Source organism: Ostrea edulis, chromosome 4 (assembly GCF_947568905.1).
Source record: "Ostrea edulis chromosome 4, xbOstEdul1.1, whole genome shotgun sequence".
NCBI lineage: Eukaryota > Metazoa > Mollusca > Bivalvia > Ostreida > Ostreidae > Ostrea > Ostrea edulis.
In genome coordinates, this window is record NC_079167.1 from 91,579,160 (window position 1) to 91,602,824 (window position 23,665).

The 23,665-nt window shown below is 35.9% G+C and overlaps 1 protein-coding gene and 1 non-coding gene across 8 annotated transcripts in view; both read left to right on the plus strand.

Moving 5' to 3' along the window:
- LOC125669601 (uncharacterized) overlaps positions 1 to 20,520 on the plus strand; it is a 34,897-nt gene extending 14,377 nt beyond the window's left edge. Inside the window, exons 1-5 of one of the 7 annotated variants that reach the window (XM_056164298.1) lie at positions 3,010 to 3,338; positions 5,662 to 6,518; positions 6,641 to 6,707; positions 6,850 to 7,142; positions 16,939 to 20,520. In XM_056164298.1, the coding sequence (XP_056020273.1) occupies positions 5,828 to 6,518; positions 6,641 to 6,707; positions 6,850 to 7,142; positions 16,939 to 20,165 (4,278 nt within the window). In that variant the 5' untranslated portion in view covers positions 3,010 to 3,338; positions 5,662 to 5,827 and the 3' untranslated portion in view covers positions 20,166 to 20,520. Of the gene's footprint in view, positions 1 to 3,009; positions 3,339 to 5,661; positions 6,519 to 6,640; positions 6,708 to 6,849; positions 7,244 to 13,569; positions 14,376 to 16,938 lie in introns of those variants that run through there. The other 6 variants (XM_048904232.2, XM_048904231.2, XM_056164299.1 and 3 more) reach the window with 6 other exon arrangements.
- Positions 20,521 to 22,765: 2,245 nt separating this feature from the next.
- Positions 22,766 to 22,838, plus strand: Trnas-cga (transfer RNA serine (anticodon CGA)). Its single transcript has one exon. It is a non-coding gene; the product is annotated as a tRNA-Ser (tRNA).
- Positions 22,839 to 23,665: the final 827 nt, after the last annotated feature.

A 23,665-nucleotide genomic window follows, 5' to 3' on the forward strand; every position in this document is an offset into this window, starting at 1 on the left:
AACATTTTGACTTGACTTCTGCTCATGTTCAAACTTGTGCAACTTTTTTCAATAAGAAACAGAAAAGCATTATGTAATTTAGCAAGGTTTTTGATAAAGGCACTGAGCCAGCTAAGAAACTTATAAGATATTATATGTTTGTCTATCCTCCATATTTGGCCACATGATTCTTTTCACATGGTTATACTCACTAGTATATTGTTACTTGATTGTTATATAACTGTACCATACCAATGAGATGTTTCTCAAGGTTTCAATAAACTAAACTATGCTCAGAAACTCTGTAGTAAATTTTTGCTAAAATTCAAAATTTCCCGTGGAACATCTTTAGGGGTAGGGAAACAGAAACTGAACATTGTGCTTCCTGTCGTTATAGATAAGACTGAAAAATCTCTAGAAGTGGTACAATCTTAATAGCTGCGTAGTTATACAGGTCATGAAAACCTCTACAAAAATCCATGGCCCCTTGATTAGGTTCAAGCACGGGGCTATAAAGTACAGATATATTAAATGTTCAAATATATCTACTTCTCAGTGAGTGTTCCTGAACACATGAGAAACAATAAAATTGTGAAATTCATAAACCGGTCCTTGGGTTGTAATATGAATTAATATATCAGTATACTTTATTGCAGAATACACACATATTATTATGGGTCAAATAAACAAATTAGGAACAATGAACATTCAGATAATATATATATGCCCTCATTTATGGTGTCCGTTGTCCGGATAGGGCCATTTGCAAAAGCGTGACTGCGCGTTAGTCACAACACGCCGCCAAGCCAACAAGCACCGCGCCTTAGCGCTCTCACGTCAACAAGCAACGCACCCTTGCGCAGACATGCAACGCGCCCTCGCGCTCTCACGCCAACAAACAACGCACCTTCGCGCTCTCACGCCAACAAGCAACACGACGCGAAGGCGTATTGCTTGTTGGCGTGACAGCGCGAAGGTGTGTTGCTTGTTGGCGTGAGAGCACGAAGGCGCGTTGATTGTTGTCGTGAGAGCGCGAAGGCGCGTTGCTTGTCTGCGCGAAGGCGCGTTGCTTGTTGGCGTGACGGCGCGTTGTGACTAACGCGCAGTCACGCTTTAGCAAATGGCCCTATCCGTACACCATACACATTACATATGCTTCCACGCATACTTATATATTCTGTATGGGTGATTGAAGAAGAAATGTGGAACAATGATCTAACATGGTTTTCCGAGGTTTGCATAAACCAAACTTCACTATTAAAGCATAATATAGGGCGAACAAGAGTGCCAAATAGCTGATAAGGCACGGGTAACTGAGTGAAACTAGAGAAAATGTTTCTCAAGGAAAATATTACTTTTAAGCCCTTCTTAGACAGCTCTTATATTTAAATACCAGATTTTTGCATTATATATTGAATGATGAAGGATAGCCTTCCCAGTCTCCAAATGCTGTTTGATATATAAAAGCCTCGGCTAAACAACATCTCTTGACCTTAGTGCTGTTTGATGAATGAAAGCCTCGGCTAAACAACATCTCTTGACCTTAGTGCTGTTTGATATATAAACGCCTCGGCTAAACAACATCTCTTGACCTTCAGGGCCGTAACTGCCGATGAGGCAGACGAGGCAACTGCCTCGTCTGATTTTTTGGCAAAAAAGAAAATAAAATTATATAAATGTTATATTATAGGATATATGTTTAAAATGAAGACAAGCACCTTTGTCTTTGACACCATATTACGATTCTTTACATAGTACAAATGAAACACAAACATGATAAATTGGGATTTAAAAAGTGTCATTTTCAGTCGTAAAGTCAATCGGCGGCCCCCAATCCCCTGCCTCCCCTGATTTAGAACCCTACTTACGGCCCTGACCTTAGTGCTGTTTGATGAATGAAAGCCTCGGCTAAACAACATCTCTTGACCTAAGAAGTTATCCAGCAACATCTACGAAAACACGTACTATATTCATCCTTTGTATAATAGACCTAGCGGCAGAACTGTAGCTCTCTGAGAAAAGATTATGACGGAACAATATTTTTTCAGAGAGCTATAGTTCTGCAGCTATAATAGACCCATAATTAATGCCCGAGTACAGCCATGCATGTACAATCATAACGCACCTGGGTGACGTCGCTTTCGCCAAATAGAGAAAGTAAAGTAGTTATTAAGTAAAGGGGATAGCTCGATCTATAAACGTAACCTTTTTAATTAACTCACCGCAGAATGAATCTAATATGAGTGAAAACATGGTGTCTCCATGATTAATTAAGAAATGAATTTCAGTTTTGAAAGCGCTTCAAGAAAGTATGCTGGCGTGAAGCGTTGCAATCCATACCCTAATGTATTTACAAAAATGATCGATCTCGATCTCTCTCTCTCTCTCTCTCTCTCATAATTCCTTTCTACTTTTAATTTCTGACAGAATTTCCTGTCCTTAGAATAGACTTGCTATATTATTTCTCAAGTAGGGCCTAATTCTGTATTCATGCATATGGATATCATTACATTGTACAATTAAACAACGAACATGGGGCATGTCAACCCACGACTAATATCAAATCTCATACTGCCGTTCTCATTGGGGGTGGGGGGGTTGTCGATTGAATAATATTATTATTATTAATTTCTGTCTTTAAATTACACGTGTACGGTGGTGGTATACATATGTATGCATAGTCTATTTGGTGGAAAATTCGACCCAAATATAAAGATATTTTGTGACAGTTTTAGAAAGATGCAACCCCTAGAGCTCTATTTTTTGTGGAACATCCCCTTGATCCGCTCCAGATTTTGTACTATTTATAAGATCTGTATAAGAAGAAAGTTTAAATGGGTATCTTAATATTGTGCGGAAAATATTTTTTAATTATGAATATTTGCTTCGTTCTTATTTATTTTTTTATTTGTTGTTTTTTTTTGTTTTTTTTTTTTGTTTTTGTTGTTGTTGTTGTTTTTTTGTTTGTTTTTTTTTTTTTTTGCTTTTGTATTTTTTCAATTTATTTATTCATTTTTTTTTTAATTTTTTTTTTGTTGGCAAAATATCGTTATAGCCTAAAAGATATAATACAAGAACAAACAACAAAGTTAAAGTTTGTACTGTTGACACGAAGTAAAGAGGCCGTGTATCGATCAGCACACTAAAGTAGTAGATTGTACACGACCTCCGCGCCAAAACTTGTAAATAAATTGAGTTACGGCGCTTGTTTTACGTCACACACATAATGGCCGCTATGGCGTCAATGTGATGGTTCGACCGACAGGGTGGCAGTAAAAATTACGCGAGTTTGCAGTCACCCATACCAGTAGAACTAATTGCCATACTGGAGATTTCTGCGAAAAAATACTGACATTGAGGTAAGGCTAACCAAAAGTGACCAGTTCTTGCAAAAAACAAGAAAGTTGAAGCGTGTTGTCTCGTTTGTGTCCGACATATTTATTGATCTTCATGATCCAGTATTGCAGTATAAGCACCTCATCTGTTGTCTAGGATTGAAACACATATGATCTAGAGTGTGTGTATTTGCACATGCTGTACTTCAGAATCTTTGTTGTGGGTTTAATGCAACGACTATAGACAGCTGAAATTTTTTTCAACAAAAATATCCTTTGTTATTACTATCAGTGTGGTACACAAATCCGCCATAATCATGCCACACGCTACAGATTGCAGATTTGTTTTGTTTTAAATTGTCGGTCCGAAGGCTTTGTCCACCAAACATTCCTCTGGACTGGTTGGAAGTGATGGCACATTTCATTATTCGGACTCTAGTAAATATATTCAAATGTATGGAATACCGGATGCAAGAATCAATAATTATTTCTGAAACTCTGAGACTGTCTATAGAATATATAGTCTGCAGTCACGTGACGCGATTTATCCAATGAAAGAGTGACATTCTAGTCCAAGACAAAATATTTGTAGTATTCCCTCGGTATATAAATGTGCCAATACAATTAGGTAAAATTTTCCAATGTATAAACTCTTGAAGAGTTCATAGAGGCCCGGAATTCCTGAGGGGGCAGTGTGTTGTTGTTGTTTTGTTTTTTTTTACAAAATTCCCCAAACAATTACACACACAATAAATAAAAGATCTACCAATATTCAAAATGCCTTTATAAAACGGTGGTTTTAGAGGGGGGCTTAGGGCCCACTTTTTCGCCACAAATTTACAAGGCATTACTGGCATATCTAGTTATAAGTTTTTGAAGATTCTTCTAAATGAGATGTTATTACAGGGCTTGAAGCTAACTTTTTATGTCACCAGTCCAGCCGGACTGATGGGGTACAATTTCAACCAGTCTGCAGAAAAATTTACCAGTCCAACAGAGTTTTCCAGAAATAATTAAACATATATCGTTAATTTTATTAAAATGAAATTTAACTCAATATGCGTCAGACAATATTGTAACACTTAAATGTGGGATTTATATTTACAAATCAGATTCGTCTGATATCTACAGATCGAAGCATGCCAAATGTGTGTATAAAATTTCATAAGTATATTTTCCAAAGTGATGCTTTAGAAAATTAACCAATCCCATCAGACTGACCAAAACAAATGTCTGTCAGTCCGCCAGACTTTTAACCAGTCACAGACTGATGGGCATATGTCCGTCAGTCCGCCAGACTTTTAACCAGTCACAGACTGACGGGCATATGTTAATTTCGAGCCTTGTATTATACACTGCATCAATAAAGAATCTGACATTCAACATGATCCTTGTCAAAACTTGAGTTGTGTTTCAGAAGATTTAGCCAGGAGAGTGTTTGAGATAAAACACACCTTCGGTCATCAGGACACTGGTAAGACAAACAGCAGGTCATCCCTCAAATTATAATGTGGCACTTCACCATAGTTTAAAGTTGCAATATTCAGTGTTTTCAACCTGCAGATACATTATTAGGGATGGTAACTGAGGCATCAAATGTTAACAATTTCTTATAACTTGTGAAGGTATATAGGAAGTGTTTTCTGTGTGACAATCTAGAAAAGAATTTAAATCCCTATGAAAGTGATTTATACTTTGATTAATTCATATTAAAGAGCTCACAGCTATTCGGCTGACATTGTATGTGAATACCTTTGTCTTTGCAAGAGAAATATGTTCTGATAAACATGCAAAGGCAATTCGTGTCCAGAAGAGCAATAGTCTATAGATCTGAATAGTTTTTTTATTGATCTTATTATTATTAAACTCTTTTGTTGCATGTAATATGAATTTGTCTGTTTCTCAATTCCAACCAAATGTCGCTAATTTTTTCCAACTGGAAAAGTCCAGTCCCTTGTTTTCAAATGAAAAACATCCAGATCACACAAATCGAATAAACAAGGACCTCACAGGTACACTTTGTTTCTGGGTCACCATCATATGAAATGTATCGATTGACATGGTGTACATTGGGTGGTTAGTGTCTTATTCTAAAATGGATAGTCTATGGAAGTAGTAGAAAACCATTTCAAAAACTTCTCTGGGATATGATGTGGTTTGTGATCAAATCTGCAGAGAAACCCTTTGGGTTATAAAAGATTTGATCATGTGACCACTTCCCTTCATGTCCCAGTGAATATTTGTTTTCTTAAGTAAATGGAATGGGTTGGGGTATTTTGCCACAGCCTACAATGTCAGTCTTTCATTAATGAAACATGTCAGTTGACTGCCGACTATATTTCTACAGTGAGACATTATACTGCAGTATGGTGGATTTGTGTAAAAACATTACGAAGAATATTTCAAAGCAGATTTATTGCAGTTATGCTGTTTGTAATATGAATTTTCTTGAAATTGGAGTAGCGGGCCTTTGCTCTGACGTCGTATTCTGTTGTGTCTGCTGAAAAAGTGAGATGGAGTCCGAGAGTGGAAGTATGTTCACACAAATCTCAGACGAGGAGAAGCAGGCTGAAAAGATAAAACTTAATGCAGACAAAACTCTGAAAGTCAACAAAGGTTCTGCAAAGATTTTTAAGGATTATCTGATCGAAAAAGGAGAGAGTGAAGATTTTGAACAATTTGATAATATGAAACTAGACAAATTGTTGGGACAATTCTATACGGATTTACGGCAAGCAGATGGGAGTCATTACAAAGTAAATTCACTAGAAACAATCCGTCATGGAATCAGCAGACATTTGAAGTGTCCCCCATTTAACAGGAAAGTTGATATAGTCAAAGATTCAGCATTTGCTGACAGTAACTCAAGCTTCAAGTCTGTTGTTGCAGAAATGAAGAAAAGTGGGAAAGGTGATGTTGACCACCACCCAATGATTTCAGAGTCGGATATAAAAATTCTCTACTGCAGTAAGCATCTATCTACATCTACGCCACGTGGATTATCAAATAAAGTGCAGTTTGACATTAGAATGTTTTTCTGTAGACGAGGAAATGAAAACATGCATGCTATGACAAAAAACACCTTCAAAGTATTCACAGATGAAAAAACTGGGCGCAAATTCATCAAAAAAGCAGTTGATGAGTTATCGAAAAATGATCTCATCGACAAGAAAAATTCTTCAAGAGTGATGCCAGAAGTTAAAGGTTAGCATCCTAGGAATTTTATGTTGCTTTCAGTTGAATTAATTTATACCATAAAAGTATGCCCTAAAATATCTCTTAATTTTTGACCAGTTTATTTGCATTTCTTTTATATATTTCTGTAGGATCCATTTACTGCCCAGTGCTCTCTTTCGAAACATACCTATCAAAACTTCATCCCAGTTGTGAGAAGTAAGTATGCACTGTATATATTTTGTAATGAGTATTTGTGGTTGTTGAAGTGATGAACATTATCAACAAGTATCATGAGTATTGCATTTTATGATGCCATGACAATTTTTCGAATGATCGTTTTTCTGTACATTACTTACAGATTGTGGCAGCGACCGAAAGACATCTTCAGTAACTTTGAGACTGTTTGGTTCTGTAATATTGCTATTGGAGAGAAGAAACTTAGCACATTTCTTAGCTCTTTGAGCAGAGTTGCTAACTTGTCAAAAGTATATACAAATCAATCTATAAATGCCACTGGTCCATCCATTTTGTCAAAGTGTATGTTCGAGCCTCCACAAGTTATGCCTGTTGCCAGATTGAAGTACATTGAGAGTCTTGGTGTGTACCAATGTGTGAGGAATCAAGAAAAACTTCAGATGGAAGAATCTCTCGGTGAGAATCTAATACCTGCATCAAGCTTGCCTGTTTTACCAAGCACACAGCTGTGATACATGCCAGGGTCATCCGCATCTGTAACCTCCAGTATAACGACAGTAGGCATTAAATCTATGAGAGCTTTCTGTGAGGTTCAAAACCCTGCAACGAGTTCAGTTATTTTCATGAGCCAGAAAGAATGACCTACTGTCATCATTAACTGCACTGCAGATATCAACAATCTAAACCCCAAATGAATGAAAATCGGATACAAAATTTGTTTGATATATGAATATTATTAGTTGTTAGGTTTGTTACTGTCTACAGAAATATATCAGGTTGATCAAGCCAATATATATCCGTAGATTGTCAATAACAAACCTGAGATTTTTATTGTATCAAGGACCAAAAAAATCTGCTTTTTAAAAAATTCTTCGTGATGTTTTTACCCAAGTACACCATATTGATGTGTATGGATTTTTGAATGTGTATACAAGTATAGCTTGCAGTCACAGGATGCATTTTATCATAAGTCAGTGCAGCATTCTAGTCCCGCGTAAGATAGTTTTGATGTGATTTATGTTTTGATAGTATTTGTTACCATCTCTTGTTGGAAAAGTTTTTAAAATTTAAAGGTTTCAATCTGTCATGTTTCATTCAGATAGAGCACATGATTTTCAAATGGAAAATTGTTCCAACATCATGAGGTGAAAATTACAGGATATAAATAACAGAAATGGTGGGTGAACAACTTGCAATTAATGCAAGTGGCAAGCATGTCACTGAAAGCAAATATGCAACAGCTTAAAATGATAGGAAACCGAAAGATGAATGTTTTCAATCAAAACCTGCTTGTAAGCCGCTAATGTGCTTGTTTGGCTTGCATTTAATGGATGCTCATTGTAGACACTATGTATAACACTATGATGACGGGAGTTTTGCGAGTCTGAAACAATTCTTTGGATATCCTAGGGGTAAATTTATCCTTGTAAAATTGTGAAACATTCAATAGCTGGTCTTATTGGTATAGTTCAAAGGAAATAAAGAGGAATTTACTTCTAAGATCAAAATGAGGATTAAGATAATTACAGTTTCAGTCAGATTAATACTTTCTTTTTATGTAAAGAAACAAAACACAAATTTGTTGAAGTCATTAAAGTTTGACAAGAAATTGCATTGATTGGTATAAGTAAAGCTTGTATAATTTGCCCTCTGGTGAATGAATGAATGAAGTGTTATTTTTTTCCTGGCAAGCTTTTGTAAATGATCTGTTGTGGTATTATCCTTGACAGAATAAAACAGTTATAAGTTTATTTTAAACTGTTTACTTATATTATCGGTCTACAATGTCACTGGGTGTCACATGATCGATGGCTGAATTTCTATAGACAGCTCATATAAATATAGATCAATAGCAAGATGGCTGACACTACCAAAATGTTTGACAGATTTTATGTTTAAAAAATCGGAAATTGTTGTGACAGTGTCTGTCATATTGCTGTTTACATTTCTACTGCTGAGCCTCACCAAAAATATAGCTGACATTCGTAACATGTATTATCCAATGACACTCTAGGAAAAGGTAAGAGAATTTTTTTATGAATGGTTGGAAATAACTGTAATTAACTAAAAGTTTATTTTTGTTGCGGACGATAATGCAGCATGCAATTCCTAAAGATCGAATCTCTAGAAGTAAAGAACACAAGGCAAATATACTGAAACAGCTTCTAATTTGGTCTACGAAAAATAACTATCATCAAGAAACAGTAACAAATATAACTTCAATACATGAAGCAATTTACTAATATTCATTTCTTCAATAGATATTATATTTAACTATCATTCATTTGGATTCACCTTTAGATTGTTGATATCTACAGTAAAGTTTCTGAGGACTGGTTTTTTTTTTTGGCAGAGATTGTTCTTTGTGGGGTATGAAAATAATAAATTGGGTTTTGAACCTTGGCAATCTCTCATGATCATTGATTCTGTGCCTGCTAGTCATTAGGTTTGTAACTGACCGTCTTTGGAAATGTATTGAGTTGATTAAGCCCTTAGACAGTAAGGCATGCGCTTTGCCATTTACATGCTCTGATCAACTCTGTATTTCTGTAGACAGTTGGTAACAAGCTTCTTACCTGATTTATTTTGTCGAGGACCATACCAATGCAGACAATATATCCTTATTTTGTAATGTTTTCACACAAATCCACCATATTCTAGACATATACGTTGGCAGTCACTTGATGCTATTTTATATCCAGTGACATCTAGCAGCCATCTAGTCTTGAGGCAAAATAAAAGTTATTGAATTGTTAAATGTATTTAAAAGCGACACCGTAGTCTTAGAAAAATAGTATTAGTTATTCATAGGTTTGTTACAAACCCTTTATGAAAACATATTGGATTGATCAAACTCAAAGAAGGTTCGTTTTGTGTGTCCCTGTTTATGGACTTGTTCTTGATGTCGGCAACAAACCCGATAACTAATGATAAGTACCTTCTCACTCGTTTAATGTTTATATATGCTTAAGCTCATACAAAAGTTGAAGAAATCTGTATTCGCCTGACCAGAATAGTTACATTTAATAATCAGTTAACTTAATTACTGGTGTCACCCCAGTTATCCCCCTTGATCTTGTACAGATATCTGAATTGCTCAAATTCTATGGATTGAGTCAAAATATTCATTAATAATAAGTAAATCATTTTTATATGCTTGACCTGCATATATAGATTTATTTTACGTGACATACCGTGGAATCATTAGATTTTGTGGGGGCTCAATTTTCTAGGGTCCCCATATCCCACGAATTTTAAACCACAACAGAGTACGCTATTTATGTAATGTTTCAAAACACAGGAAATTACATCCCAACAAAACTAAAATTTTGACCATGTACAAATTCTGCAGTAATGGTGACATACACAATGGAATAGCAATTTCAGTGACATTCTAGACATTATTAAAGAGGACAAGACACATCTTGCCTGTAAGTTAATTGTAATAAAGTTATTCAATCTAATTAAAATTAGATGTTAGATCCGCTCGCGTACTCGCATACATAATGGAAGTACGCAAACGGATCTAACATCTAATTTTAATTAGATTGTAAAGTTATTATGATTGATGGCATGAAGTTTTTTGGTATTAACATAATGTATATGTGTGATTGATATCTTCAAAGAAAATATATTAAGTATGAATGAGTCAATTTATTTTAATCAGGAAGTTATAATTAGCCTCTCTGTAGAGAGGATGGCATAAGGAATTTGATTGTAGGAAGTTAGCTCCTGAGCACAACTGCGCAGGATGCTACAACTAACTATTTACTGGTTCAATACTGATCCCATTAGTGCAAACTCATTACACATCTGTCACTGAACCCTATCCAGTTGAAAAAAATTGTGTCAATTCAAATTTTGAAAGGGGTTTGCAGGGACTATATTTTGTGGCGGAAGGATTGATTAATCAAAAAGTTCTAAATCTGTGTGATATTACAGTTTCTGTTTCATCTAATATATTTTCTATTTTGAGACTCTTATAGGTGTATTTCGGTTTTATAATTTATGATACAAGTAGTTGAGACTTGAAACTAGATCAAATGTTGTAATTTATTGATTTGGTTGATATATTTATTCAAAATTTTGTATAAAAAATCAGTATTTTCACCAATAATTTAAAAATTTGGTCTCCAACCCCCACTTCTTTTCGTTCCATCTAAAATTTTAAGACAAGAACTTGAAAATTATATGAATTTTAAAAATTGACATTACTCCTCATGTCTTTTTAAACTCTCAAATTTGATATCATGAATTTTTTCGTTTATCAAGTGCAAAAAGGTCATTATTTATTTCCATTACTTGTATTAAACTTTTTTTTGTCTGTATTGTTGGAAGACATGATTATGTATTTATTTTATGTAATGATTGATTTATGTTGCTTATATCATGTTGACACCAACAGACAAATCAAGTTTAATTGAATAGATTTTAAGTGCAAAAAGGTCATGTTTAGAACACTAGCTCAATAACAAGCATTGCAACCCCAGTTTTTCTTTTCAATTTCCTAATTCTCCTTCAACATAGAAATTAAAAATATGCTTCCCAAAAAATTGACATTACTCCAAATGTCAGGTGTGAACCTCAATTTTTGTACTTACTAGTAGATTATTACAACTTTAAATAAAATTTGATAATGCCAAAGAACAATAAATATTTAGATAATTATACAGACTTCTAAATTATAACAGCTATGTACAGTAAACCACAATCAACCACTTTTCATTTTTATACACACACACACACACCCCCGAACAAAGTTCTGGGGGGTATATAGGAATCACTCTGTCCGTCCGTCTGTCTGTACAGATTCGTGTCCGGGCCATAACTTCTTTGTTCTTTGACTTAGGCATACCATATTTGGCACACAGGTGGATCACCATGAGACGATGTGTCGAGTATCTTCATGACCTCTATATGACCTTTACCTCAAGGTCAAAATTAAAGGTTTTTTACAATGAATTTGTGTCCGGGCCATAACTTCTTTGTTCTTTGACATAGGCATACCATATTTGACACATGAGTGTATCACCATGAGAGGATGTGTCATGTACCTTCATGACCTCCATATGACCTTGACCTCAAGGTCAAAATTAAAGGTTTTTTACAATGGATTTGTGTCAGAGGCATGACTTCTTCGTTCTTTGACATAGGCATACCATATTTGACACATGAGTGTATCACCATGAGATGATGTGTCGAGTACCTTCATGACCTCTATATGACCTTGAACTTTGACCTCAAGGTCAAAATTTATTACAGGGTTTTTACATAGTCATACCATAAGACGTGGGTGTATCACCATGAGACTATGTGTCATGTACATTCATGACCTCTTTATGACCTTGACCTTTGATCTCAAGGTCAAAATTATAGGTTTATGCCATGGATTTGTGTTCAGACTATATCTTCCATTTTCTTCTACAAAGTCATACCATATTTTTACACTCAGGAAAGAGGTAATTTATACCTATTAGCAACACCCTTTGGGAGATTGGGGTAAGCAGGGGTATTCTTAGTGAGCATTGCTCACAGTACCTCTTGTTAATTTTGCTATTATGTGTTTGTTTTTATGCCCCTGTAATCGGAAACTCGGGGACATATGTTGTGGTTTTTTGTCTGTGCATGTCTGCAAAAATTTTCAACTTGGCCATAGCTGTAACTGTACAATGCTTAGTACTAGGACTTTCATATTCACATGTTTATACCTTGTGATAAGACCCTTCTTTTGGTACCAGAATTGCTTTGCTGTCAAATGGGAGGGGGGGATTAGTGTTTTACAAACACATCTTTATTTTTTGAATATGTCTAATGTGGGGGATCAGCTGGCGATTCAGAATGGTTTAATGCTAACAACTTCAATTTTCAAAATGACAACTTTATCCATTCATTGACATTTACTTGTTACTCAAGACATAAAACCACTAAGATCAACCGTAAATTTTGTATGATTTTGATTTTATGGTAAATAATATGATGCTTGATATACAAAATAGCTCTCCTGAATCATTATATATACTGCCTAATCTGTAACATTATAGTGTTAAATCTAGGATCTAGACATATCATATGTTCAAAAAAGCACTTTTCCTTGCGGCAAGACAATTTCGGGACACTTTCATTATATCATATTATGATATTAATAGAATAATCATTTAGCCTCTTTATTAGTTAATACCTGCTGCCTTGATTTTAAACTTTTCAATCAACCTTGTGAAATAAAGAACAATTGTTTATATTAACAAATATTTTTAAAAAATTTATAGAGAAAAAAGGCCATGGTGCAATTTAAAAGGGCATGGTGCGGCACCATGCTAGTTTGCTTTAGATTTAACACTAAGATATGAAATTTGTTTTCTTTTCCAAAATAACTCTCCAAAATAGAGTTGTCCTACTGTCTTGTATGGAAATGATATGAGACAATATAATCTATTACATATATATGCCAAATGAAATTGGTTTCATTTTCTTAAGCTGTAGGTCCTTTGTAACATTATTTACGCAAGGTTGAAAAGGCGAAAGGGGAGGTCACTGGCAACTGCAGCTCTACAGGAACCCAGAAATCATTATCATGAAATGTCACTCCTACTGTCAAGTACAAGTAGAAATTATAAAAAAAAAAAAAAAAAAATTAATTGAGCTATTCTTGTCATCCCTCCCTTAAACATAATGTTTCATGCACCCAGTGTTGAGTTACTGTCCTCTCTGTATATCTCCTCCAACTCAGATCCAAGAAGAATATCTGGTGTAGCAAAGTTCTCGTAAAGGAATGATTTAAAAATTGTTTTTTCATCAGAATGATTCTACGAACAAAAATAAAATCTCAGGAATTGGACTTTATTATCCAAACTAGTACATACACAAAGTTTTTAATGAATTTCAGCGGGAAGGCTGGAGTGATGAGAAAGTCAAATCAAGGAAGAGACTATGTTAAAGGGAAATCTTTACCTGATGATTATCGACAATTAATTATAACAAATCTTCTTGAGATTGGTGCCAATGCCCAAAGTGGAATCATTCCCAGGAGAGGATTGGTTACTGTTGGAGAAAAATTAAGTATTCATTCTTCTACAGTTAAACGTGTGTGGGAGAAATTTTGTGAGGATGGAAAGTTTTGTCCAAGAAAACAAGGAGGGAGAAAAAAAAGGAAACTGAGTGCTGAAGATTTGGCCTTCATTAAAAACTGCTTGGTCGAGAAACCAAAAATTACCTACTGTGAAATATTGAAAAAGCTTAAACAACACACTCTTACAGTTGGAATAACCGGCAAAGATATCTCTAACGCAGTTATAAAGTACCTGCCATCGGAACAATTTACCTGTAAAAATATACCTGAGGTGGCTGAGGATCAAAATATGCATACGGCAGCAGAACAGTTCACCAATCAAAATACAGAAAATGCACAGGCGCACATCCATTTTGTGGGTCAGTTGAATCCTCAATTCCAATGTTCAACTGGAAATGAATTGCAATCTATTGTTGCTGATTCAAGCTGTAAACATGGTAAAATACATGATAGGGAGGCAGAACTGGCGCACAGCTCAGATTTCAGTAGAGATTTATCTGTTTCTTTGGGAGGAACTGCTTACACCAGTTTTATGGATAGCGCATCAAACACTCAGAAATTTTCAAACTTTTCATTTGAAGCTTCGGGTCTTAAAGCAAGTGGTGCCTTGGCAGTTGAGCCAGGTGATGTAATCGTTATTGAGAATTGTGGTATTTGTAAACTTATTTTTTCATAATTGTTCTGGGAGCAAAGTGCTCATGTAGACCTTGGTAATAAATGTGGGAATATAGAAAAATAGTGAATGAATCTTCGTGACATATTGTATAGAATTGCCCCTCTGTCTTTTGCATGGTATGTTTTCACAGAGTCCTTCATGACATATAGAATTACTGCTCTGTTTGTTGCATGGTATGTTTAACATAGTCTGATGGAGATAAAGTATCTTGCATATCATCTGTTTGTTGATTTGCCTTTTTATTCATCATTTTGAAAGCCCTGCATGTACATTTCTTTCAGTAATGCAATCTTGCGTAAAGATCTTGTAAGGTTCCTATTGAATTTCAAGGTTAAATGTAAAAGGTTGAATTTCAAGGTTCATATTTTTGACTTCTTCTCTAGAACCATATGGTCGATTTGGAACAATTAAACTTGACACAGAATGTTCATCAAATGGGTAAAGGAGATTGAAATTTATTTAAATAAAGTGTAACGCTCCTTTCCAAGGGGAGATAATTAAGAAATAGGGTGGGTGTATATAAAAACCTCTAGAATAGCCAAATATATGTGCATGCTTCCTTATATAGTTTTTATTCCAGTTCAAACCCATGCAGCAATTTTACTGTAAGTGTCTTCATGTAGTGTAGATTTAAACCATGGCCACAGTAAGAGTTAAAAGATTTACACTCGTGGTGTTGCATGCATATATATACTCAAGTCTATTTGTATGATCAAGCTGTAGAGCTGTAGCTCTCTGGAAATTTTTTTTAAAGAATAGACCAGAGAGCTACAGTTCCATCCTTACTAAAAACTTGCAATAATTGATGCAACTTTTTCTGCACCAGATATGGGTGTTACACACTTTAATATAGCCAATATTTTAATATTAAAGAATCCCTAACACACCTCCAAACCACCTTTGTCAAGATATACCTTCAAAGATTTATTAAAGCCCCTTTTGAACTGAAAACTTGGGAGACTGTTTGCTATAATGCTGTCAATTTGGGGGGGGGGGGGGGGATGTAAACTTGTACTGGTGTTTTAATGTCTACAAGATAGATTGGATGTATTGAAAGAACATTCAACAATAAAATATGTACAACTGTTATGAAAAATAATATAGTTTTTGAAATGTATGAGTGAACATATAAAAAGCACATCTTTCTGGGGGTTTGGGGTATCTTTACCAACTCCTAGGACACTTTAAAAACAGAGGGATTGTTTTATTTCATCAATGATTGGGAGGAGAAAAGATTGGGAGTTGGGGTGATTTGAAATTGATATATCGTATATGTTCAGTATTGGAGTGTGCATGGAACATATAGAGAGGGACACTGAGAGGAATGAAATTCAGTTGTAGTGGATCATTGTAATTAAACAATAAAACAATATTTTAGAAGTGAAGCAGTCAGCTGGGTTCAATCACTGGTGGCCAGATAGCTCAGTTGGTAGAGCACCTGACTAGAAATTCCGGGGGCCCGGGTTCGAATCCTGGTCTGGTCCAATGCATTTTCTCCTTTCCCTATTACAGAAGATTATGTGAGATTGAAATTCATTACAAACCGTGTTATGGAACACGCATCACAGTTTGTATGGAAATGGCAGTTACCCTTATTACATTTTATAACCCTGTAACCATCTACCATTAACTTCATTCCATAAATTGACTTTTGTATCATGCAGTTTGATTTGTTGATTGGCATTCATCAAACCAATTTAAATGCATAGAATGATTTTGAGGTACATGTCTTTCATAATACAAAGTCTCGATCATCTGCATTATTACTATGAGCAACACCATATTAAAACAGTGTGACGGACGGACAAAGTTAACAACTTTCCTTAGAAATTGAAAATATGATATGAAACTTTTAATGTGAAATAAATAAATTACAAACAAGTTTTTGAATGACAAAGAATGCACCTTTTTTCATTTATTTAATTTTATTTATTTATTGTTTTTACAAGTTTTATTGCAATATAACTTGGTTTGGAATAGTTTTTTTTTTTTAACTTTAGCAATTTGAAAAGTGTAAACTATCCCAAACCAGGTTGTCTGAAGTAAAAGTGGTCAAGTTTCATCCCTGAAATAAATTTGTAAGAAAGAGACATTTTTAAATTTGTAAACATGTTAAATATCCCTTACACCTTGAGTATGATATTTCTTGATGAACATGGGTATTGACGTGGATATTGATTTTACCATAGAAATAATGTATGACAAGTATTTTCTGAGGTTGTTCATTTTTTGAGGATGGGAAATATATGCAAAAATTACAATCCCATAATACATGTAGATATGCACATTAGTAGTCACAGGTATAATGCAACTGCAGAATATAATTTGCTACCATTTTCAGATCAAATCACCAAAATTTCCATCAAAGAAAATACCTGTTATATATAGTATACACAATCTTTTTGTTAGGGTCAGTGTGCAAATTACCATGTTCATGGTTTTTCATCGATATTGGAATGAACTGAATTTTCATATAAGTAGCTAAATAAGTTTTATTTTTGTCTTTACAGACGCAATGGAGGAAAACATTCAGGTGAAGGAAGAACCTCTGGATATAGAGTATGACAACGCATTAAGTTCTACAGAAAATGGGGGACCAGGAATGGGATTGGAATCTGAGTTGCCTAATATGGAGTCCAGTCAAAAGATCAAGTCCATCCTCAACAATATGATAACGGGGGAGAGAACTTTGACTGTAAAATCTGTCATTGATGATTTACTGAAGAGAAATGACGAGATCTTAGATGAGGCAGACCCCACCATGTACAAACCTCGTTCAAAGAGTGGTTTAGAGGAATATCACACAGACTCGGGACGTATGCTGCGCCCAAAGAGTCCCACTCAGACCTGTTCCATACCCAAGGAAGATATGCCAAAGTTAAGTGAAACGCTTGTGGAGTTGTCTGTGCGTGATGCCAATGCACAGGAGATCTTTGAAAAAATGAAGCAGGAGGTGGTTTGTGGGGTGGTCTCTAAAGCTTACCCGATATCCAGTACTAGTGTTAACGTTCAAAATGATATGAAATTTTACTGGTGCAATTTTTGTCCGTTTAAAAATGAAAATAAAGAGGTTTTGTTAAATCATGTGATGGATCATCGGTTTCATTGCAAGTTCTGTACTTACCAGTCCTTTTCTAGAGCAGATGTCATCAGCCATGCAGAACGCAATCATAAGGAGTTCCGGGAATCGGCCAAGATACTGAAATACTGCATATTTCAGCCAGATTATATTGCACTGCAGAACAATGAAAGAAAAAGACTTCTGGAAGACAAATCTGAAACGACACCGAAAAAGTTGAAGAAAGACCAAAAGAAAGATGAAGAATATGATGCTTTTGACATGGAAGTGGATGAAGTTGATGATGAAAACAATTACACTCCAAGCAACTATGAATCCACAGACAAAATCCTGACACCAAGCAGTACGAAGAAAGATTCCAGTGTTGTAGGCAAGGTATTGAAACCTCCAACTAATGCAGTTAGCAAAACTAAATCCACTGTGAGCCAGGCCACTGCAGATAAACAGGAAACTCCAACCATCAGCCAACAACAACCCACTGCTACTGTGAACATGCAGTCCACAACCACAGGAAAGAGTGGGAACACTGTCACAGTTTCCTCAGGTCTATGTTGGAACTGTGGTTACTGTGACTTTGTCACCCTCAGTCAAACATTCCTGAAGACCCACCTCAACACTCAGCACACTGGTAAAGCCCACAAATATGTAGCCATGTTGGTGTCTTCTCAGGAGGAAATGAACAAAATCAAAGAGCGTGATGCGAAAATGTACACCACTCCAAATCTGGCTCTTTTGTATGGAAATGTTAACCAGACTCAGGAGAAAACTTTGTCTCCTCCCATGGATGGTAGTGGTCTTCCAAATTCTACTAGGCAATATGATTCTGCCACTTCTACTGCTATAAGAGAGGATGGACCAGAAGACGACAGTGATGATGAAGAGTACATTCCAGAGGAAGAGAAAAAGAAATATCCACTGACTTACAAGTGTGCACATTGCAATTTTAATGCTCCTGTATGCTTTAAGATCAAAGAGCATTTACAAATGAAGCATCCTGGCTGTGTTCTTTATGCTCTAGATATGAGAGCAGTGAAGTTGAAGCAGAGAAGATATGTTTTCTTTTGTCATAGGAAAAACTGTTCATTCACAACAAAGAAAACTGAAGAATATCTCAGCCATTCTGAAAATTGCACTCCGTGGTTGTACGAAAATTGTCCAGAAAGTGTCGATCTTGCCACCAAAAAGGGTTTAGAACTGACCCGGAATTTTTCCACAAAAATTTCACAGAAAGCCTTCCAAATGGCTAAGAACTTCAAGGCATCCAAGAGTGCTGAGTATGCATGCACTCACTGCAGCTATACTTCCAATAACAACACAAGAGTGAAAAAACATGTTTTGTCTAACCATAAGGATCTGCAAACAGTTATGAAAGACTTGCAGTCCCACAAAATGAAGAAAAAGACCCATGTTTACTTCTGCAGACACTGCCTATGGGAAACTCGCAATGATGAAGAACTAACTGGTCATCTCGAAGAAAAACATAAAGATGAAGAAGATTTGGCAAATCAACCAGTTTCATTTGTGGCAGCCACAACACCTCCTGTTGTTGAAACGGTAGAGAAGAAGACTCCAAAGCAAGTTGTTTCCCAACCAGAGATAGAAATTAACACTGCTGAAGATCCCACGGTTGAAGAGGAAGATATCGACTTGCATATGGAAGTATCGGAAGAGGAGATGCAGAGAATGATGACAGACTTTGTAAAAGACGAGGCAGGTAGAGGCACTTCTCCTGGCAGACCTACCAGGAAAGCCTCCATTGAGGCATCGGTTCGAGTTCGTGCCCAAGGGCATCAACCGCCAATGTACAGATGCATGCACTGTTACCACATGTGCTTTGGAAGTAACCTGATGAAGAAGCACATAAAAGCAACTCATAAGAAAGAGCCTCTACGCACTGTGGATGTGAAAAAGAGACTTTCTAGACAGTTTGCTTACTGCTGCATTTGTCCTCAGGATAACTGTAAGTTTGTGAACACGTGTGAAGAGACTGTTTTAAACCATGCCATGCAAGAGCACAAGATGAAGAAAGATCACTCAGAAATTCAGAGAATGCTTTTACCATTCACTCCTCAGGTTTCCAATACAGCTGAAGCACAGACTTCTGCGTCTACTAGTACTACTAAAGGAAATGCTCCTGCTCTCCCCACAGTTGGGTTTGAGTGTTTATACTGCTCTACAAGTTTTGTTACCCAAGATATGGACTTGATGAAATCCCACATCAAAAAGGAACATCCGCAAGAAGATGTTGTATTCCGTGACTGTGTCGCCCGAAAGTTGCGAAAATCCTCACGAATCTACATGTGTGAAAGAGACCAATGTAGTTTTTATAACTGTGAACTAAAAGAGTTGGAATTGCACAAACTTGCACATGAAAAAGCCCACATCTTCGAGTGTGCTAAATGTCAGTGGTTTACCACTACCACAGATACCGTTCAGAGTCACATGGCAACCGTACACCGTGGTGAACAAGTCACCACCATAGACATGAGTCTGGATTTGGATGAGCATTGCCAAGTGGTCAAGAGAGTTGGGGGGATGGTCATCAAACAAGAACAAATGGACAGAGAACCGGAAGAGAATGGAGAGCAAGAGAGCCCAGAAAGTGATGTGGCAAATATTAATAACATTGTCATTAAACAGGAACCTATTGACTCCTGAAGCAGCACAACTGTAGATTTTATAAGTGATTCAGGAATATATATGTGTAGCAATATATTTTTGAAAAATTAATCGGTGGAAAGTTTGAATTTTTATGACTTTTTAAAAGTAAGTGTAGCTGAAAATTAGTTTTACCGACAGATGATATATATACAAGTACACTATAAAGAGGTTTGTAGAAATTTTAAACACTGAAGAAATATGTATGGCATTAAAAGTGAAACTCATTGAGGCTGTAAACCATTGGAGGTATACATTGATTTTAGTATAAAGTCATTTATGATAATCATGAATTCATGTACATTGTGCTCATTGTCATAGAAAACTTCATATATAAATGACTCGAAACTTGAAATTTCTTTTTCATTTTGATATGTATGCCTTTGCTTGAATCACCTGTACATATTCAGTGAAGTGTTATCATTCCAATAATAGTGCGACACTTCAATTGATCGAGCATGCAGATTTTTGGGTGAGGCTTCTCTTACGTTTCAATGAAACAGGTTTTACATGTTCTCATTGACCAATCACATTGAAAGAATACCATAGCAAGATTATTCAAACTCACTTTCATTAAACTTTTGCGTCCAATCCGAGTGATATGACAACTCCGAGTTTTATTCTCCACGCAAACAAATGCACCATTTCTGGAATGATAGCATGTTAATCAAGGTCGTACGCCTACACTGCTGGCTGATAGATAATCAAGGATGACAATCAGTTACAGAATCTGCAACGCTTCCCAACCGATTAACTGGATCAGTAGATATATATATATCTGACATATTCATCTGATGTGTTATCTCAAATTAAATTCAATCCTACATGTATGAAAGGTGAAGATAACGAAAAGTGATCAATCTCACAACTCCTTTTAGGAATATAAAATAGAGAGTTGGGTGAACATGGACCCCTGGATATACCAGAGGTGGGATCAGGTGCCTAGGAGGAGTAAGCATCATCCCCTGTCTAAATGTAGATCACTTGATTTTCGATTTTAAAACTTTCAATGCAAATTTGATGAAGGAATTTTTGTTTACACCATTCTTTAGGCATTCCTATCAAAAACCCACAGTAAAATTTCATTTTATTTCAAGTCTTTTATTTGTAAATTATGGCCATTTTAGTTCCAAAAAATTAAAAAGACAAGAATGTAAGTAAAACTGATGGATGCTTCCCGAAATACATCTAACCAATGAACTACTTCATATAAGGAATGACTTGCACAATGATCAATAACTGCTGAAATAAAGGGTTCTTTTTCATTTTGAATGATGTTGACCTTTACAAAACGACTTTGAGTGACATTTGTCTGAGCAATTTCCTTCGTACTAATTTGTGCGATATAAGATCAATACTTGTTTAAAATCTGTTGAAATAGGCACATTTTCCTCAAAGCGTGACCTTGATCTTTCTAAAATGACCTTAAGAGATCTTGGTCCAAAAGATTAACAAGGCCAATTCAACTTAATTAGATTATCATCCGGGGTTATAAAAAAATATGGGGCGGGTGGTAGGATTTAATTTTAATCAAGTTAACATTCAAAGAATCCTTGGTAGAAGATATAAAACCAACATTCTTTGACTTTAATCATTCACTCATGTCACCGAGAAGCAAGTTTGTTTGAAATAGTAAGTTTTGCAAAAATAAAATTGGGGTGGGCCCTTTTTTGAGGGGCGGGTGGGGATGATAATCTATCAATTAATTTTAATTGGCCCAACTCTTAAAATATTGTTGAAAGGTTTTTTTTATATACAAGATATATAGATCAAAACTGTTGAAATAAGGCACTTTTTCTTCATATAAGGTTTATGTTCCGAGTGACCTGACTTTAGCAAAATTACCTCGAGTGACCTTTGACTGAAAGTCATTTGCCTATTACTTATTTGTGCAATATATGATCAATACCTGCTCAAAAACTTTAGAAATAAGGAACTTTCTCATTGTATAAGGTATATGTTCCAAGTGATGTTGACCTTTCAAAAATGACCTTCATCCAAAAGTCCCCCGTCCTAAGGAATTTTGATCAATTTCTGTTGAAAGGTTTAAGAGATGGAAACTTTTATACATATATGTTCCAAGTGACCTTGACCGTTCCAAAATGACCTTGGTCCACAAGTCCTTGTCTCAAGGAGGATTTGTGATCATTTATATCAATTTCGGAGATGTGATCTCAGATAGAGAGACAAGACTATATGCCATCCCATAGGGGAGCATAAAAACCAACATATCCCACTAGCAAGTTTAAATCTTGTGACTAGAAAACCATTTATATACCATTATGTTTGATTATTGTTTGTGTTAAGGAATGGGAACGATGTGGATAATGGGCAAAGCTGATGATGTAGATGTAGCAGTAAGCTGGGTTCGATCGCCGGTGGCAAGATAGCTCCTGACTAGAGATTCAGGAGGCCCGGGTTTGAATCTCGGTCTGGTCCATTGCATTTTCTTCCTTGTGTTACATTTGATGTCATGACCAGCCCTTGGAACTGACTGGTGAAAATGCCTGCCAGGGGATAAAGATCCAGATTGATGTCTTCAGGTGTGAAGACGTTTAAGGAGGGAGGAATGTAGCAGTCAGTCAGGTTCAATCGCTGGTGGCCAGATAGCTCAGTTGGTAGAGCACCTGACTCGAGATTCAGGGGGCCTGGGTTTGAATCCCGGTCTGGTCCGTTGCATTTTCTTCCTTCCCGTTACATAGAAAATACCCCATACCTCCATTGTTTTTTTATCCATATGTAAAGAACACTTACTACAAACAAATGAAACCCCCCTTACCTGTCTAGAGATACAAAATATGCAATATATGTAAAAATAGCAACATTACAAACTGAATTAAGTCAAGTTGATCAAATCATTAGTGTTTACAGACCTTAGTATAAATATACTTTGTAACCCCTTGAAGTCTTTTCACACAATTAAAAAATTGCTCTTGGTTGGTGAACGAGTATCAATACTGTACAGCAAGGGCACTTTCAAATGTTGCCATAATTTTGTCAAATATTGGAAGGAGGTAGAAAACTTTTGAGCAAGTGTCTTTAATTCAAACACATTTATTTCCGAGGCCTATGAGCTACATCAGTTGAGTCACTTCGACCCTGCTGTTGTGGTTGTTTTTATCTTTATTCCCATGAACTTTTGACCTAAACCTAGCCCAAAAAGATAACCAATCTTCAATTCAAACATGGGGATTCCTCAACACCAATATGTCCAACAAGACTTTGCTGTGTTTGAGGTCAAGGTTATGGTATGAAATAAAAATTTTGGCCACAAGACATGTGGGAGCCATATCACTATTCAAAAGTTGGATTGATAGTTTTTTAAATTTGAGTAACTCCAAGGTCAAAGATCATGCAAGGCCCATCATAAGGAATCTATTTGTACATTATAAAAGCTCTACCTAAAAGGCTAGGTTTTCAACTGGTTGGTAGGCAGGTGTGAAGCCCCCAGGGAAACAAGCTTGTGTATACATTCCTAAATATCTTTGAGATATAAATTG